The sequence below is a fragment of the Benincasa hispida genome, chromosome 1 (genome assembly GCF_027475165.1).
Source record: "Benincasa hispida cultivar pf3 chromosome 1, pf3_genome.v1.1, whole genome shotgun sequence".
In the NCBI taxonomy this organism is placed as follows: domain Eukaryota; kingdom Viridiplantae; phylum Streptophyta; class Magnoliopsida; order Cucurbitales; family Cucurbitaceae; genus Benincasa; species Benincasa hispida.
In genome coordinates this window covers 85,709,008-85,727,859 of record NC_143478.1, presented here as the reverse complement: position 1 = coordinate 85,727,859, position 18,852 = coordinate 85,709,008, and the positions used below count along the sequence as shown (strand labels likewise).

The following is an 18,852-nucleotide window of genomic DNA, read 5'->3' as shown; positions in this document are numbered from 1 at the left end:
CTTGTGGAGTTTTCGAATTTGGAGCAAGGAACTAGTTTTTCTTATCTTTTGGTCTTCGATCAAAAGGTAGTCCAAATCTATCATACCTTTTGGATTGTTGTCAAATTGATCGAGGATTTTAGAATTTGATATTAGGAGTTCACCATTTGAGTTCTTAATTTTCAAATCCTAGGATTTTCATATCAACAAACCTCATAAGGCAAGAAAGACACCAACGACAATCCAAACAAGGAAAATATCACCCAACAAATCTGCCACCAATGAAGAAAGAATACCAACATCATATCTCTTTTTGATGTTTTATAAAATAACTCATTTGCATACTTTTTGTTGTCCAAATCTTAAATATGTGATGCATTTATGAATAAAGCATTAAAATGACTCTATTTCAAAGGATAGATATCGAGCTTAATTATGTTTTGATTAATGGTATGTTCTATGTTCTCAAATATGACTTAAATCTTCAATTCATATTAGAATTATCAAATTTCATAACACGTCCAAATTAAAGTGTAAATTCATTTTCAATAGCCTATTCACTCTAAACTTTTTACCATTAAATTTGTTTGACTTTAACCAATTTTTTAGAAAGTGACATTTAAAGAAAATCTTCCACAAAAGTATTCGTATAATTTGTTTGTCGAGTCTTCTTAAAATTATTAAAAGTAAAAATAGTAATATATACATATACATATATATAGTACAATATTTTGATAGCAGATTTAGAAATTGTTTCTTAATTTAAAAATTTATTAAATGAAGCAAAATTTTCTATAAAAATAGATGAGATAAATATGAAATCAGATTATTAAATTAGACATTTTTAGAAGTATATAGACTAAAATAAACAACAAACTATCTGAACCAATATTGTCTTTAGAATTTGACTATGAATCGATAGGATTAGAGGAAAAAAAATGAAATCCATCATCCTTGGCAAAGTTTTTTTGTAAATCGTGAAAAAAAATAAGCAAAAAATTCGAAAAAAAAAAAAACTATATATTTATCAAAAGAAAAAAAATAAAAATAAAGTGTATATATATATATATTAGAAAAGTAGAACATTCCGAAAGACGTTTGTGTGGGAAGCCTGTCCTTGTTGGACTTTTCCCCTCTCTTCTTCTCCCGTTTCTAAAATCTGTGTGTTTCCTTTGTATGTGTATTTCCTTTTGTTTTGTGGGTAAACGACATGTCGGATTGAGCAAATTCCGAACACCAGAAAACGCAAAAACTCCGACGACGATACGAACGTACAGGTACTTACTTTTTTTTTTTTTTTTTTTTTACTCCATCCTTTTTCTTTCCATAATTTCCCAAATCCACCCCTTCTTATTTTCTTTATATATATTTTTTTTCATTTTATTCTCTCCATCACACTTCTTTTTCCCCCTTTTCGATTCTCCACCTTTTTGTTTTATTTTTTTTTTTTTTTAAATTTTCGATTTGCCCGTTGTGACTTGTTCTTTCTTTTGATTGCTTCGTAGTTTCCCAAGCGTTAGGCCTCGTTTGAAATTCCCAGAAAAGAAAAGAAAACAAAAACAAAAACAAAAACCAGCTGGAAAAGGAGTGTTTGTTTTTGAAATTTGAAGATCGTTTCGAAAAGGAAAATAAATTTAAATAATAAAACGTGTTTTTGTTTATTTTATATTTCTCAGATTCATTCATTCATTGCATTACTTTTTAGAGGAAGACCTTTTCTTTTTTTTTTAATTACTATTTTCGCCATAATTTTTATATATTTCTTCTTCTTGGGGGTTGTTTAAGGTCGGAGGCGGAGCTTCTGTTTTTGGATTACGGTGTCGTTTCGATCAAGAGATTGAATTGACTGGGTGGCGATTTCTCGTGAGATTTTACTGAGAGGTACGTTTAATACTTTTTATTTCTTTTTGGAAAAAAAAATATAGATTTTATGTATACCCACACGGTTTTATAATTGGAATTGGAAACCGACTTAAAGGGGTTATGTTCTGCTGTCTGACGGAGCATGGGGTTATCGTGGTTAGCTTTGTTATTTGTTGACTTTGTGGGATTGATATTTTGACTGATTTCAAATTAGGGTTTAAAAAATTTTAAATCAATTTATTATTTATTATTTATTACGGGATTTCAAGTTCATCATATTTCTGGGAAGGTTACTTGATTTAATGGTTTTTGAGTTTTTCATTTATAGCCAAACGATTTGCTGATTTTTTTTTTTTTTTTTTAAATTTTTTGCGGAACTTTGACTATTATATAGTCTTTTTCTTTTTTTCCACATTCTGGAAAGTTGTTTTTAATATGAACTTTCCAAATGCGCAATTTTGTCTTCCAAAAAACAAACTTTTTAAAGAAAAAATATCAACCATTTGAATTTTGAGCCATTGTTTTCTGAAAGTTGAAATTTTCACCTTTTTTTTTATTATAGATTTTCAAATGTTATTTTTTATTCTTTTGTAATTTTCTTTGTATAGACCATTTAAAAAAAATGAAATTTTAGAAGGATCTTTTTTTTTTTTTTAAGTTCATTGTTGTTTCCAAAATCTGACCAATAAATAAAATGTGTTTTTAAAAATGTTAAATAGTGTTAAGCCATAGTACGAAAATAATGTGTTATCAACTGGATCTAAAAATCCATTTTCTTTAAGAAATGAATACTAAAAAATGCTTCCCAATTTCTTTTAATATTTCCTCTATTAAGCGGTACAAGATTGGTTTTTTTTTTCTTTTAAAGAAGTGTTTGGAAATATTAAATTTTATAGTTACAAATGCACTTTGGAAACAAAAATGATTTTGATTTTTGAGAAACAAAACCACTTTTATTTAAAAAAAGTGAGCAACTTATTTATAAATATTTCTAGTAATTTTGCTATTTAAAATAATTATCCAAGAAAACAATGATCTGTTAAATTATGGTCCTAGTGCTATACCCAATATCTATACTTAAAAAAAAAAAGGAAAAAAGGAAATGGGCTACCCAATATTTTAGATTTATTGTTGGCCTAAAATATTGAAAAATCACAATTACCCTACAAAATAATATATATATATATATATATATACTGAGTGGGGAATGTTAAAATTCCAAATAACTTGCATTTGCATCTATTATTTGAGTGTTTAAAGTTTGAAAAAGATAAATACCTGAAGACAATTTTCTAATAGGGACCCATGTTGAAAATAATTTTAGGCCCAATCTAGGATATTTCAAAAGAAAAAAAAAAAGCCGAAAATATTTATTTTGTGATGTGGATTTTTGACTTGTGAGAGCTTTGTTTGGAAGACATGGAAAGAGGAAAGAAAAAGCAAAGATGTTATTAGTTAGTGTTTCTATGGATGCTTATTGATTTACATATTTGGAGAGTTCTGTAGAGACAGAGAGATTGAGATTTAAAGGTTAAAAAGAGACAATTGGGAAAAAGAGCTCCTCTTCTCCCATCAATGGTGTGTTGTTCTATGTGCAAAAGCAATTACCTTTTTTCTTTACTCTTATTACTTTAATTTCAACACACTTCCATCATTCATTCTCATCTCAAATTTGCATTCCATACCATACTTCTCTCCTTTTTCGGTTTGGAATCCGATTTACTCCAAGAATTTTGTTGAGTTTTTTCGAGGTTTCGGTTGGGTTTGAGATCGTTGCTGAGCTCTGTTTATGCAGATGGATTCGGTAAAACAGTCAGCTGTATCTTCGAAAAAGAGCAAACTAGCTCGTACTTTTGCGAAAGTTCTTCACATTCGAATGCTGACTGGAGTGTCCGCGGTGGATGGAGTTGAGAAAGGTAAACGGAGGACGGTGGTTAAGAATAATAATGGTGCAGCGGATAGTGAATCGGATTCGTTTGATTGCAGTGATGAAGATCAGCAAGAGAGAGGTGCAATGGAGGCATTCCTTGCAAAAGTGTTTGCTAACATTACAGCTTTGAAAGCTGCTTATGCTCAATTACAATATGCACAATGTCCATTTGATGTTGATGGGATTCAAGTTGCAGATCGAAGTATCGTGTCGGAGTTGAAGAGTTTGTCAGAACTTAAACGATGTTTTGTCAAGAAACAGTTTGATCTTCTTCTGCCCGAAACTGCAATGTTGTCAGCGGAACTTGTGGAGCAAAAGAGTGTTGTGAAAATGTATGAAATTTCAGTGAAGAAGCTGAACTCTCAGGTGAGACTTAAGGAGTCTGAGATTATATTTCTCAAGGAGAAGTTGGAGGAAGCCAAGAGCAACAATAAGGTTCTAGAGAAGAGGATGAATCAAAGCGGGCCACTCCAAAACCTTCACCTTTCTGCTATAAACTCCAATCACTTGGCTCGTGTTCTTCGGCATACGGTTAAAACCGTTAGAAGTTTTGTCCAACTGTTGATCGACGAGATGAAGTGTGGTGGTTGGGATATTGATGAAGCTGCCTCTACAATTGAACCCGACATAGTTTACTTCAAAGAAGAACATAAATGTTTCGCTTTCGAGGCGTTCGTATGCCGAGTTATGTTCGAGGGCTTCCATTTCCCCAACTTTGCTCTTCCGAACGAGTCTCTACCACCCGACAAGAAGCAGCAGACAAAGCTATACTTGAGGAGGTTCGCCGAAACGAAATCATTAAAATCCAAACAACTCCTTGGACATGGCCACGAACCCAACTCCACATTCGCCAAGTTCTGCCGCGTCAAGTATCTGCAGCTGATACACCCAAAAATGGAGTCGTCCTTCTTTGGGAATCTGAGCCAAAGAAGCCTGGTGAGTTCAGGTAAAATCCCAGAGACTGCATTCTTTGCCAGGTTTGCAGATATGGCTAGATGGGTGTGGCTCCTCCATTGCTTAGCCTTTTCCTTCGAACCCGAGGCGTCCATCTTTCGAGTAAACAACGGATGTCGGTTCAATGACGTCTACATGAAAGGCGTAACCGAAGAAGTCTTCATCCTTTCCACACAACCCGACCTCCGAGTGGCGTTCACCGTCGTACCGGGTTTCTACATTGGTAAAACTGTAATACAATCCCTAGTTTACCTCTCTCAACAACAACAAACATCATGTTAACCTGTCCACACAAAAACAGAGGTAAGGTTATAAAGTAGTTACTCTGTTCAAAAAAAAAAAAAAAAACAATGAAATTCTTCTTACAGGATTAGTTAAATTTACAATTATCTGGTGGGGGTAAAATGAAGGTAAAAAACTTGAAACCAAAGTAGTAGTAGTAGAATCTATTGTGTTCTGTTAGGTGGGGGGATAAAAAACAAAAAGATTAAAATTTTGTTGTTTTTGTTTCTTTCATTGGGGGCAAGTTCATTCTTCTTTGTCTATTTCTTAGTTTTGTTTTATTTCTCAAGCTGTTTTTGACAAAAGGGTAAGCGCGTGTCAAGCGCGTGGAGTGGGGAGGCAAAGAGCTATATATACATATATATATATTATATATATATATATATATATATATATATATATATATATATATATATATATATATATATATATATTTGCCCTTAGTTTTTGTATATAAAGTTATAATGAAAATTGTGATTTGTATATTGGAGAGAATCTTTAATGTTTTCATCTCATTTCATTTTCATTTTCCTTCAATGGGTTTGGTGCATTACATTTTGTGGTAAAATTCATAAATTCAAGGTTAATTTTTTTTTTTTTAAAAAAAAAATCCTCCACATGAATCCTTTGCACTAAGCGTGAATATTTCTCCTAATAAACTTTTTACGGTATAGTAATACTAGTTTAGGAACTAAATTATTATAAATTTAAAGATATGGAATTGCTATCTTCTAAAATTAAAATTTAGAAATTTAATTATTTCAAAATATTTATTTTATAAGAATGTTGAATGCCCAATTTCTTAAAGTGGTTTCAATTTAATATGCAACCCATTCAAAGAACAACTTTGTATATAGACTTTATTTGTTTATACAAAGTGATGTTCTCAAGGTTGTTTTGATTCAAGTGAAGAACAATACGACCAAAAATAACTTTGGAAGATTCACCATCCAAAAACAAGTTCCTAGATTTTTTTGTCTCAATATATATATATATATATATATATATCACAATAGTCAAAACGAGTATAGTCCTAACTATCATTCAATAGGCATTAGCAACCAAGAGATATTTAGTTTGAATTCCCTATCCAAATTCTTAAATTTTGAGATTTGTGTCTCTTCAAGTTTGAAATTAAAAAGTGTCGGATAGATCTTTAGATCATCAGCCAATTTGATATTTTTAAATTTCATAAATCAATTTGACACAAAATTGAAAGTTTAGGATCTTATCATACATAAATTTTGATTTTGTGTATTAATATACTTTAATCACCATTAAAAAACAATGAATATATTATGGATCTAGTAATTACTAAAATTTAAAATTTTCAAAATTTCTCACATAAATTTTAAGTTCTAGTCATATATATTTCCTCGTACATTTTATATATATTATTACACATGTTCAAACTTCCTAATCGTTGGCTTTATATGCTTAAGCTTACTATATAATTGCAAGATAAATATTCCATTCATATTGATTTAATTTTTGTTTATTTGTTTGTAAACTTTTTTATTTTAAAATATAGACTCCGTCATTATTTTATCATATAATATCCATACACTAAATATTCATCTTAACTAATTTATGTGGTTCAAATGCATCCCAAGCTTAGTATATTAATTAATTTATTTCAAAAGTTAAAACACTAAGTAAAAATAATTCTAAGAATTTGAGATAAGAATGAAATTTAACCTAATTTAGAGACCATCATGGGAAAGAATGTTGTATAAAATATTATCAATAATATTTACACAATCTACCTATTAAAAGAGGTAGGTAGAAGTAGAATGAGATATTAAATGTACATATCTTAAAATTTATTTTTCCCTTTCCTCCATAACTACTAATAAATTTTTGTTAAAAAAAAAACCATATAATTAAAATAATGGCAAAATTTGAAATGAAAAGGAATAAGGCTTAATGTAGATCAAGAAAATAGAGGAAATCAAATCTCAATATATAATTGTAAAAAAGTTATTGACTTTGGATGCTCTGCCTATACATGCAAGGTACAAACTTTGGTTGTTGTTTTTTTTTCTTTTGGGTACAAAATTAAATTGGTCTCATCATATGGTATGCATTGGGTTGCTCAATTTTTTTAAAAAAATTCTAAAATTAACTTTGGGTCCCACAATGGAAGCCTGCTTGTGCAATTGTTTTTTGCAGAATGGTCCCTAAGGAAAAAGTAATTGCAACTAAATAAGGCCAAACCTACTCATGCTACTTTCTTTATTTTCTGTCAGAGATGTTTTGTTGGGGAATGTGTGATGATGGACACTAAACATATCATGAGTTTATTTTGGTTAAATTATAATTTAGGCCTCAATTTTAATGAATTATCCTCCCATAAATTTTGAATCTGTAGAAAGTATTAAATTTTCAATTTTACAACTATAATTTTTTTAACATGTACAAAAAATCACACACATTTTTTTTTTTTTAAAAAAAAATTTAAGTAGCTTATTTTATGCATTTTAAATAAGCACCAAATATTTAAATTTTAAAGATTTAAATATCACTAATTTTCTTTTTGTTTATTTTGTTTTATTCTTTATACATCTACTAATTTGTTTTTGTCTAGGAACTTCCTTATAATTTTGTTTTTTTAAAACATCAATGCAAACAATTTAAATTTCATGTAAATGTCTTTGATCATCAATAGATTCAAATATTGATAAATATTTAGAAGTCATGTAATAAGGTCAAGTATTTGATCTTCAATATATTCAAAAAAGAATATTTAACTAATAAATAAAATTAAATGCTAATAACTTTAAATATATATATATATATATATATATATATATTATATTTAAGAATAAAGTATTTGGAAGTTTCAAAAGGACCTTTTATATTCTTATTGTTGTTTTCAAAACTTATTAGGAAAATAAGGTAGTTTTGAAACTTATTAGAGAAATATTGTTGTTTTGGGAGATCGATGCTAGAAATCGAGGATTGAGGATTCGATTAATATAGAGGTCGAACGTTGAGAACTCGACAAACAAAGAAACACTTGGAAACAATATGTATATTAAGGGTTGTTGAAGGTTGAAGTTTCGACATACATAAGTCGAAACTTCAACCCTCAACATGCATTGTTAGGTCCCATCACCATGCTGCCTTGCTCCGATTCCTTGCATGCATTGACCGACTGCATGCATGCTCCCCTCTACACGACACTGCTTCGATTCCCTGCATGCATTGATGCATGCATGCTGCCCTCTGCCCTCCACAACCTTAATACCTCTTCAACCACCTCATTTATCATGTTTATTTAATTAAGTGTAGATACTTTTATTGTATATTCAACTTTTTCTATTATAAAGTTGTACATTATTCTTTTAATTAAGTTGTACATTATTCTTCTAATTGAAAAATAAATATTTTTTTAATTGAGAAATAAATATTTTTTTTCTTTTAGATCATGGTTTTAAACCCAGGACCTGTTGATCCCGATGTTTTGTACGACCAGTCCATTCATCGATCATCTGTTGTATGGCGAGATCATACTACTGGAGAAATATCTTGCAGGTGTCGAGAGGCAGTTCTCCAGCGCATTATCCCCCTCCACCCTCGAATACTACCGCTACTGCGCACATCTGAATTCTATAGGGTTGCCAGATTAGGATTTATTTAGTTGGACTGGCATCTGATCACAACCTTGGTCAAGAGATGGAGGACCGAGACACATACATTTCATATGTTTGTTGGAGAGTGCATTATCACTCTACAAGAGATAGAAGTGTTGTTGGGGTTACCTGTTGACGGTGAGCCGGTCACCGGAGTGATGTACGATGACTGGTCACAAGTTTTTCAACTGTACCTCGTGCGACCCCACTTGCCGACAATATTAAAGGATCGATGTTAAGTTTAATATGGTTAGGAACACAATTTCGTGAGCTCACAGATGATGCAGACGAGGAAACCGTCATAAGATATGCACGAGCATATATACTACAAATGATGGGTGGAAGTCTATTTTCAGATAAATCAAGTCATTTTGTTCACTTGATGTTCCTGCCACTGTTAGCTAACCTCCATGATGCGGGGCGGTATTTGTGGGGTGGAGCATGCTTGGCATGGTTGTATAGACAACTATGCAAAGCAACAAGACCTGAGGTTCGAGAGATAGCTGAGCCTCTCATACTTTTGCAACTATGAGCTTGGGAGCGATTTCCAACAATGGCTCCACAGCTACAACATGTTAATGACGCTCAGTTAGTTGGACGAGCCTATGGTTCTCGGTATCTTGTTTTAATTCAATTTAATTTTTATATCACTGATTTAGTTAATTTAAATTCTAAATTATCAATTTAAAAATTTAGGTGGAGAGACAAATTTTGTATGACTAGGACAGTTACACATGTAGTCAGCAAGTATAGATACATGTTTGATCTGCTTCAACCTGATCAGATACATTACACTGAACCTAATTGATTATTTTATACACATTTTTATTGTATTTGTCTTTAATATTCTTTAATATAATATTTTGTGTTTCAGGTTATTTGGGAGCCATACAAAATTATTATGCATACTTTACCTAATTTTTGTACGAATGGTCAAAACATATGGTGGACGATGAGTCCTCTCATATGTTTTCACATTGGTGAGTGGCATCTTTCTGACAAGATGATGAGACAATTCGGTTTTCAGCAGGATGTCCCATCGCCTTGTAATACTGAACCCGTACTACATGATATATTGATCTAAGGATTGGAGATTGGTCCGAAAAAGTTGCACATTTGGTAGTGCGATGGCACTATCGTGCAAGGTTTATTGCAGTGGGGTTTCTCTTGAACAGTTTGACACAGATGTCACTCCAGAATATATTCATTGGTATAATAATATCACAAGGCGCTACATCACTCGTCCGGGAGCAGCTGTGGGTCATCTGGTAAATGAATGAATATTATCTAATTATTTTTAATTTAATTTATTTTAAATATTGTCTAATTATTTTATAATTCACAGAGATCGAACAACAGTAGACTCCATGAGGTTGCGAATGATTCGAACCAGGTTCTTGCTATATGTAGTGACAACTAAAGCTATATGGAGGAAATTCATTATATGTACGATATACCAATTGTTCCTCCACTAGCTCCTAGACATAGAGGACCTGTTCGGGATGAGGATGAGTTTGATGAAGTTGCACATAATATGGAAGAGTTGCCCTCTATGATGCAGATGCAGAGTCAAACTGATTATGTTAGTCCAATGATGACGATGCTAGCATTTGATTCAGGACATTATGACTCAGAGGCTGGTCATTCGTCTTTATACGTGCATGGACATGGTTGGGGTCATGGAGAGCATAATGAATATTTATATTATGAAGCGCCTGCAGAGGTACCAGAGCAACATCAAGAAGAATCTGAGCAACCTCAAGTTTGAAGTCGACGACGACAACCAGCTCGAAATCGACGACGTCCGCCTTGTGGGACACATTGTAATTATTTTTTATATAAATGAGATATTTTAATTTATATATTTTTATTTTTATGAGATGTTATTTTTTTTAATTTATTCTTTTTAGAGTTTAAATAAAATAATAAAACAATAAAATATTTTTAGAAATTGTTTTTATAAAATGAAAAATTTAAAAAAAAAAAGAAAGGAAGAAAGAAAAAGAATGTGGAATGTGTAATAATTAAAAAAGAAAAAAAAAGAAAAGGCATGGTCGAGGGTTCAAAATTCGACCTACCTTGGTACATGAATGAACCGATATATATAATACAAGAAGGGTACATGAATGAACCGATATCATATCTGAATGAGAGGGATCCTGATGACATGAAAGTATAGTTAAGAAAAACTTAAAATAATTGAAAGTTACTACTTATACCAACAAAATGCACCTTCCTTTTTGTTGGCTCAATTATAAGAATTCCAAAGTTACGTCCTATGTTGTTGGGTGACCTCTTGGAAATTTTCTAGGATGACATAATGACATAACCGGGTTTGTGGGACAACTTTCACTTCTAAAAAAGCATTCAAGGTAAGGGAGGATGACATAACCAGGTCGCAGGAAAATGTCGGGCCAAATCCTGGGCTTGGGATGTTACATTTATCTTCTCAGTTCTCATATTCTTTAAAAAAAGAAAAATCTCATGATGTGGAATATGCCTTTCTTAAAAAATAAAATAATAATTCTTTGATGATATCAAACACTATGATTTTCAAGAATGCTTTTCTTCATCTTTTTCAACTTTTAAAAATAAAATTTTGGTGCTTTAGGTTTTAAAGTAATCATTTGCGGTTTATTGAAACTTTCGGTTTGCCAATCATTCAAACATGGTAACTCAACTTTGGATGATCGGTTTTATTCACTTTGTCTCACCTGTTCTTTGCTAATATTATTTTGCAATTCTAAAATTATCTAATTTTAGTTAAAGAAACAGATACCTAAAATCCTTCTAAAGTTCGATAGTCCTATCTCATATGTTCTCATAGTACAATATGATGGAAAGATTTGAACCACCAATCTCTTGTAGAACCTTACCTACCATTGTTATGCTAAAAGAAAAATGTTAAAATATCATTTTAGTCACTAAACAAAGGTTTTGTTTCATTTTACTTTTTGTATTTTTAACTATCATCTTACTCTCAATTAATTTTTTTTGTTGATTGTTAAAATTAAAAAAAGAAGAAAAACAATCTCTATGAGAATTACCTTTATAAATTGTGAAAATATATTTACATAGCGTCTTTTTTGACATGGAAATTTTTGTTATTATTTAACCAATATGTGGGTATGAGAATTTGTACCAGCAACATCGAAGAAAGAAGATGCCTATTATTGCTATGCTCACTTTGACAATATGATAAATAAATAGATAGAGGCTTTTAAGTTTAAAATTTTTAAATAAGTTTAAGTTCCGCATTTTTTGAAATTTGTTGTATCTTAGTCTTTAAAACTTTTAAAATTTGAAACTAATCACTTTGCTTCTAAAAGAAAATACAAAAAAAAAATTAAAATAGTTAGTTTCAAAACTTTGGAGATAAAATAGGAATGATAAGGATCATTTATGAATATTTTCCCAAACTATAGTTTTGGCCCATTTCAAGAAAGCGCAACAAAATCGATCATGTTGGGTTGGGCCGTAATAATCTCCAACTAGCTATAGCAATTTATCCACAGAAAAATAATAATTCACATTAATTTTGTAATATGTATATATACACACTTTACAACATTATAGTAGGAGAATTTATATGTGATTAGTGTGAGATCTGAACCAAATATTACTCTGAAAGGAGAACTCAATAATTCACATTAATTTTATTTTATTTATTTTTTTTTAGAAAATTAATATTTTTGGGAAAGATAATTAAAAGAGATTTAATAGAAAGATTAACGAGTGTAACCTAAAATTTATTTTGTTACATGTACTCATCTCTATCCCACTTAAGCAAATATGAAATCTCCATAAATCAATTTGAGCATAAGACATTTCTTATCTTACTTAAATTTGAAATTTTAGGCCCCGTTTGATAATCATTTTGTTTTTTGTTTTTGTTTTTGAAAATAAAACCTATAGACACTACTCCTACCTCCAAATTTCTTTCTTTATTAACTATTTTTCACCAATAATTTAAAATACGAAGCTAAATTTTGAAAACTAAAAAAAGTAGCTTTCAAAAAGTTGTTTTTGTTTTTGGAATTTGACTAAGAGTTCAATCATTGTACTTAAAAAAGGTACAAATCATGGTAAAAAATATAGATGATATAGGTTTAATTTTAAAACACAAAAATTAAAAACAAAATAGTTAGCTAAAGACCTTAGTTATTCGTCCCATATTTAGTAAATTAAAAAAAAAAAAGTCAATTGAAAACTTCTAAAATGATACACATGCATGTTTTTATAAGAATATATACATACACACATATATATATACATGTATGTTATAGTACGATAGGTATTCAACTACACTTTAAGCATCTCAATATCATTTTGAAATCATAGAAATGCTTTAGTACATTTTAGGTTACACTCATATCTTTATCTTTGTGCATTTTATCTAATTATCCAACAATAATTTGTCACGTGACATTTTTTTTATGGTATGTAATTAGGGTGAGATGTACACCAAATAATAGTCAAAGTAAAAAAAAAAAAAAAAAAAGGGAAAAAGGAGAAGCCTATAAACAGGCTATACTAAGAAAGAAGAACACCAACAGTCAATATATATAGTGTATGAATATGTATGATGAACAAGAAGTGAAAAGGAATCTAATCCAAGCTTATAACAGACAAAAGGAGGATTCTATATAATCAGAAAAAGAAGCAAAAAAGCAATGCATATATATTGTGCTTAAGCTTATCCAAAAAGCAAAGTCAGATATTCTTGGCCTTACCTGCCTCAGCAGACTATTGCAGAGTTTTTTCTGAAATTCCCTTTTGTTTTTCTTCTTAAAATATCCCATTTGCCTGAGTTTGAAGTGTCACTGTATATACCAAATTCAAATCCTACTGTGTGAAAATGAGAATCCAAAGCAAAAATGTGACTATTCTTCAAACCAAAAGTTATGAGATTAGTGAATTTTGATTTCTTCTTCTTCTTTCTTCAATAGTAAGAATACAATTAACAGAATATTCAAAAAAGAATAACATAATTTCTCTTCTATATGTTCCTGAATCATTATGAATCGTGTGATTATTGTGGGAGAGAATTGCTCATAAGTTGAAATCAGTGGTTCAATGAGCACCAAAATCCCTGCAATGAACACCATCATTTTCCAATTACAATCAAACAAATCAATAACAGCATAATTTCCTTTTCTCCTGCATATAAACACAGCGGATACATATAACTCAGTTCATACATTTTTAGGGTTCATAACTGTATACTGAAAAGGAAAATCATGTTTATGATTCTAATTCTGTGATTTGACAATTACGAAAGTAAATATAGTCTTTTCCGTTTCATTTTCTCTTTGATTTCTCATTCGCTTGAATACATTTCTCACGCATAAAACGCAATTTCTTCACGATTTCTCAAACAGTCCTAAATCTACTTCAGATTCTTTGACATTACATAAAATTTATTTCGAAAACAAGAAAACGAAACAAATCAATCACTACATAGATCACAATGCAATCATGAGAGAACTTACACTGAAACAGATAATGAATTTCCTCCATGCCTTCCTCGCATAGTCAAGCTTCGAGAGAACCACGTAACCGGAGCAAACATCGGCCGGAGAATCCAGAAACACTTTCCGTTGAATCGGCGGAGACCACAAGCTACTCTGTTCGTAATCGAAGTCGAATTTTGAGGCGTCGAAGAACTTGCCGAGAAGTCGATCTGACACCGATTTAGAAACGAGTTGAACGCTCGGACTCGTCGGAGTGGCGCATTCTAGAAATGAAGCGGAGCAGGAGGAAGAAGAAGAAGAATCGGCGGAGATTGGCATCGGAGAGACGACGGAGAAGAGAAACTTCTCGGCGAAGACGAAGGTGTCGTGAGCGCGCCTTTTAGATTGATTGGTACGTTTGGGAAAATGTAAAATAGAATATTTAAAGGGGCCAAAATGTGATATTTTTAATTATTTGGAGACCGTTATGAATACAGTTATTAAAGTACAAAAGAAAGTTAATGTTGGAGTGATTAGGAAGTAAACCATAAAGAGAGAGTTTAAAAAAATAAAAAAAAAACCATGAAAAGAGAGTGAGAGAGATTGATCTATGGACAGTCTTTAGTTTCTAATTTACTTTTGCAAACATCCTCATAATTGACCACTTGTTATGTCAAATTTTGGGCGAAAGAAGACATACTTGACTTCATATCAAAAGCGAATTTGTTCAGAAGGGTGAAGAACATAACCTATAAAAGTAAAAGAGTAGAACTGTACATCGGTGTGGTGCTACACTCTGATGCTTAAACCAGAGTGAAAGAGTGAAGGTTAGAGAGTTTAAGAGTAAAATTCACGTTATCTCATCTGAAGCTATAATAATATATTTATAAAGATAATTGACTTAAGTTGTTCTGTTAGGGTTCTGGAGTTATTCTAGGATAATTGCATAATCTACTAGACCAAGGGACGTGCTCAGTCTCATATTTGGCTAGAGTCGGCGTCAGCCTAGGTCAAGGCTAAGCATCTTCCCTTAAGTTCAAAATAGGCCTAGGGCAATGCTTTGGGCTAAGACTTGCATGGGACATACTCCACTAGTTACTTTGCTAGGATCGACCACAACCTTGCCCGAGGTCGAGTACACCAATTTGGGCTTTGACCCGAAGTAGTCATCTCCCTTAAGCCCATTTTGAGTCTAGTGTGCTTTTATTGGGCCAAAACTTGTTATTTTCTCAACATTATTGCTTTTTTTTTTTTTTTTTGTCAATTAAACCATTTAGTCCAAAATCACCCATAACAAAACTAATTTAAATATATATTTTCGATCAAAACATCAAGATGAATCCTCCATCCTCACATGTTGAATTAGGAAGAAAAACCAATTTAAATCTTATAGTTTTAAATGTCCTAATTTGTGTTATAGATTTTCGGATTTTGGGGGACTTTGGCCACTTTTAGTGTAAAGCTCAATCCTTTTATCTCTCTCCAAAACAAATATTTTATTTAATTTTAATTAATAATTAATAAAAAAAGGAAAACTATTTAAATATTAATTACTCAAAAACATTTTTTTTTGTTTGTTTAATCCTTGAAAGCTAGCAACAAAATTCAAATTTAGCATAAATAAGTAACAAAATTAAATCGAACAAAAATAGGTGGCTATATATAAAAATATATATATTCGATTGGATTTTTTTATATGATCTTCCCATTCAAATAATTAACTATGTATATATGAAGTATATTATTGCCACTAAGTTCATGCATAATATTTTGTACGCATCCCTTATTGTTTAATACTAAAAAGAACATCCTAAAATGCTATGTCAAAAACCTATAAAATGAGGTATTTGTTGGAGTGTAACTAGCAACACAATGAAGTTCTTACATAGCCTCAAGCAACTGCACAATATGTGGAAACAACAATATTAAAACGATAAAAACCTTAAACATTTTATTGTAATCAAAATGTACAAGCAAATGACAATACCTTGAATCAATCATTTCAAAAGAAAAATCATATGAAAAAGAACCCCATCAAGTGCTTAATACTTCAAATAAGATCTTAAGGTTAAATCTCAATTCGAATATTCGGAGTACCAACGTGTGTTGAAAACGGATGCTCTAAAGTTTTCAAGGTTTAAAACATTAGCCTACCACAGTTAAATCAACTTAAATTTTGGCATGCAACAATGGTCTCATAGCAATACCTTGAACACAATTGGTGATGCAACTTGCTAATCAATTAAGTGAGTTGTGGAGAGAAAAAAGAAGATAAAAAACAAAAATAGATGATTAATGCACTCAAATAGAAGAAAAAATGGAGAAAATATTTACCCATAAAGAGCTGCAAAAAGGGAAAAATCTAATTTGCTCACATGTATTCAAATATGACAATGTGTATGGTAAAGATTGATCCCCATTTTATGCATTATATGACGACTACCTTGCTCCATTATTTTAAGGTTATAACGCTACTGTTATTGATAATGCTAGGCATATTTAAATAATAATACGTATAATCAAAGTATAGACTATGTATGTGATTAATATTTTATTATTTTATTAGATTGGGTCTTATTATGTGATCTAAGTAATTAAGGACTTAGGAGTTAATTAGGGTTTAGTAGAAATCTTAATTGAACCATCTTAGGGTTATGGTCCCCAATATACCAAAACAATAAGCACTCGGTCTTTATTGAATCCGAGATCCTATTAAGGGCATCGGAGTTTTGATTGAGAAAGACTATAGTCATGTTAAAGCTATCATCATCTTGAAGCTGTCATCAATCTCTCAATGAAATTCGATATGTTAATTTGACATGGAATCCGGTATGTTATAGACATAAAAGTAATTATGCTAATAAGTGGTATCGAGTATGAATTTCATGTTAGATGGTTGGTTTAAGTTTATTTTTTATTGGGATTTGGTTCAATTTTGATTTCTTTTAAAGCTGATTTAAAGAAATAAAAGAATTTTAAAATAATAATAATAATAATATGCACAAATTATGCATATTACATGACTGCAATTGAAAGTCTCGCCGGTAGAGCAGCATCAGTACTGCAGTCGCAAGTCTCGCCGGACGTAGGCTTAGTTTCTTGCACTCTGATGAATTCAATACAAAACATTATATATTTATATCTAAGGAAAGTATTTTTTTTTTCTGTCTTTTATTTTGATCATTAATGTAACATAAAAAATGAGATCACTATGGAAAAATAAGGAAATTATAATTTATTAGCTAAATAATGTTCAATTCGGTGGAATTTTTTTTTATTGATCTATTTGTCAAGAATTAATCCTATGGGATTTGATCAATCATATCGATAATTCCTATTTAATTTGGAATTGATTGATAATTGTGTGCATCTAAGTTTTATTTGATTGATAATTTTGTGAATCCTGTTTAATTTTGACTAATCATTTGTGGATTTAAGTTAAATTTGATTAATCATGTTGTGGATTCAAGATTAATGGATCATGTTGTAGTTTAAATTTAAAATTGATTGGTATTTTGGTGAATTTAAATTTAAATTTGATTGATAATGTGGTAAATTTAAATTTAAATTTGATTGAGATTTTGGTGAATTTAAATTTTAATTTGATTAATGATATTTGGTGATATTCACATGTTTACGTTGCTTTAATTGTATTTTGTGTATGCAATTATTGGGTGAATTTTGGTAAATACTATTTGGTGTTCTTTTTCCATTATTTTTGTACAATATTATTATTATATTATTGTGTTTCAAATTTTAGATTGGATTGATCCAAATAATATGTTACCAAAGTAACCTCTTTTATCTAGATTAGTTTAAATTTGAAATATAAGATGCGCATATTCATGGATTTATGCGGATAACTATCGACCAAAGTAAGATAATTATTTTACTAAATTGTGGATATGCATGTAGTAATGAGTATGTGAAAATTATAAGGACTGTTCATGTAAAAAATAGTCGGTCCAAAGAAAGACTAATTTTTTTTTTAAAAGATATGCGAGTACCAATTGCAGAAAAGGTTGCATTCTAATTTTAATTTTACATAACGCACAAAGAATATATGTGACGAAAATAGAATACACATGATTAATTAAGCATATATAAATATACATACATATATATATATATATATATAAATTAAGAAGAAGAAAAGATTCGGAAAACGTATCCTTGAAGACTAATCTCTTCACGATTTCCTCTCCAAAAACTTTGAAGACGAACAAATTGATAGAACACGAGATATACGCAGCGGAATTAGGATTTAATTACACTCTAATTACTTTTAGTTAAAAGGAAACTAGCATGCAAATTAAGGGAAAAATAGTAAATTAATAGGATTGGATACAATCTTTGTAGCTCCCAAAAACCACTTTTCCTCACTGAATCTCGACCCGAACTCTTTTCGGACCACCACTAGAGTTGACCTACTATTCTATGGACTCAGAACCGGATTGTGGGACTGATAGATGAAGAAGACGAGAGAGAGAAAGAAATTGAAAAGAAGATGGAATTTGGATAGGGTTTGGGTTTGTTTTCCAGCCCAATATTGAAAACAAAAATTGGCAAATTGTCAACACTCTTTCATCCAAACTCAAAAGTATATATTTATAGAAAAGGGCCATGAAACAATTGCATGATATCAATTCATAAAAACCCAACACCTATAATCTACTATATTAGTGAGTTTAATGTCTCCACTATAAGCCAACACCTATCCCACTATTTTGTTAGTGGAATTATCCAACAAAAGTTT

General features: G+C 30.7%; 2 protein-coding genes across 6 annotated transcripts; one reads left to right on the top strand and one right to left on the bottom strand.

Moving 5' to 3' along the window:
• Window positions 1-803: 803 nt before the first annotated feature.
• On the top strand, window positions 804-5,271 carry LOC120084518 (protein GRAVITROPIC IN THE LIGHT 1-like). Of its 3 annotated transcripts, XM_090306321.1 has the most exons (4): window positions 1,064-1,256; window positions 1,765-1,860; window positions 3,638-3,758; window positions 3,829-5,271. In XM_090306321.1, exon 4 carries the CDS (start codon window positions 3,857-3,859, stop codon window positions 5,006-5,008), a length of 1,152 nt encoding a protein of 383 aa, XP_090162447.1. In that variant the 5' UTR covers window positions 1,064-1,256; window positions 1,765-1,860; window positions 3,638-3,758; window positions 3,829-3,856; the 3' UTR covers window positions 5,009-5,271. The 3 variants fall into 3 exon arrangements, with proteins under 3 accessions (XP_038896242.1, XP_090162447.1, XP_038896245.1); XM_039040314.2 differs by having other exon boundaries at window positions 804-1,256; window positions 3,638-5,271; XM_039040317.2 differs by lacking the exon at window positions 1,765-1,860 and having other exon boundaries at window positions 3,638-5,271.
• A 7,910-nt stretch (window positions 5,272-13,181) lies between these two features.
• LOC120068490 (uncharacterized) lies at window positions 13,182-14,536 on the bottom strand. 3 transcript variants are annotated; one of them, XM_039020289.2, is made up of 2 exons: window positions 14,136-14,535; window positions 13,182-13,466 (listed from the first exon to the last, which is right to left on the bottom strand). In XM_039020289.2, exons 1-2 carry the CDS (start codon window positions 14,433-14,435, stop codon window positions 13,464-13,466), a joined length of 303 nt encoding a protein of 100 aa, XP_038876217.1. In that variant the 5' UTR covers window positions 14,436-14,535; the 3' UTR covers window positions 13,182-13,463. The 3 variants fall into 3 exon arrangements, with proteins under 3 accessions (XP_038876217.1, XP_090163534.1, XP_038876207.1); XM_090307408.1 differs by lacking the exon at window positions 13,182-13,466 and adding an exon at window positions 13,554-13,803 and having other exon boundaries at window positions 14,136-14,536; XM_039020279.2 differs by lacking the exon at window positions 13,182-13,466 and adding an exon at window positions 13,554-13,735 and having other exon boundaries at window positions 14,136-14,532.
• Between the last annotated feature and the right edge of the window lie 4,316 nt (window positions 14,537-18,852).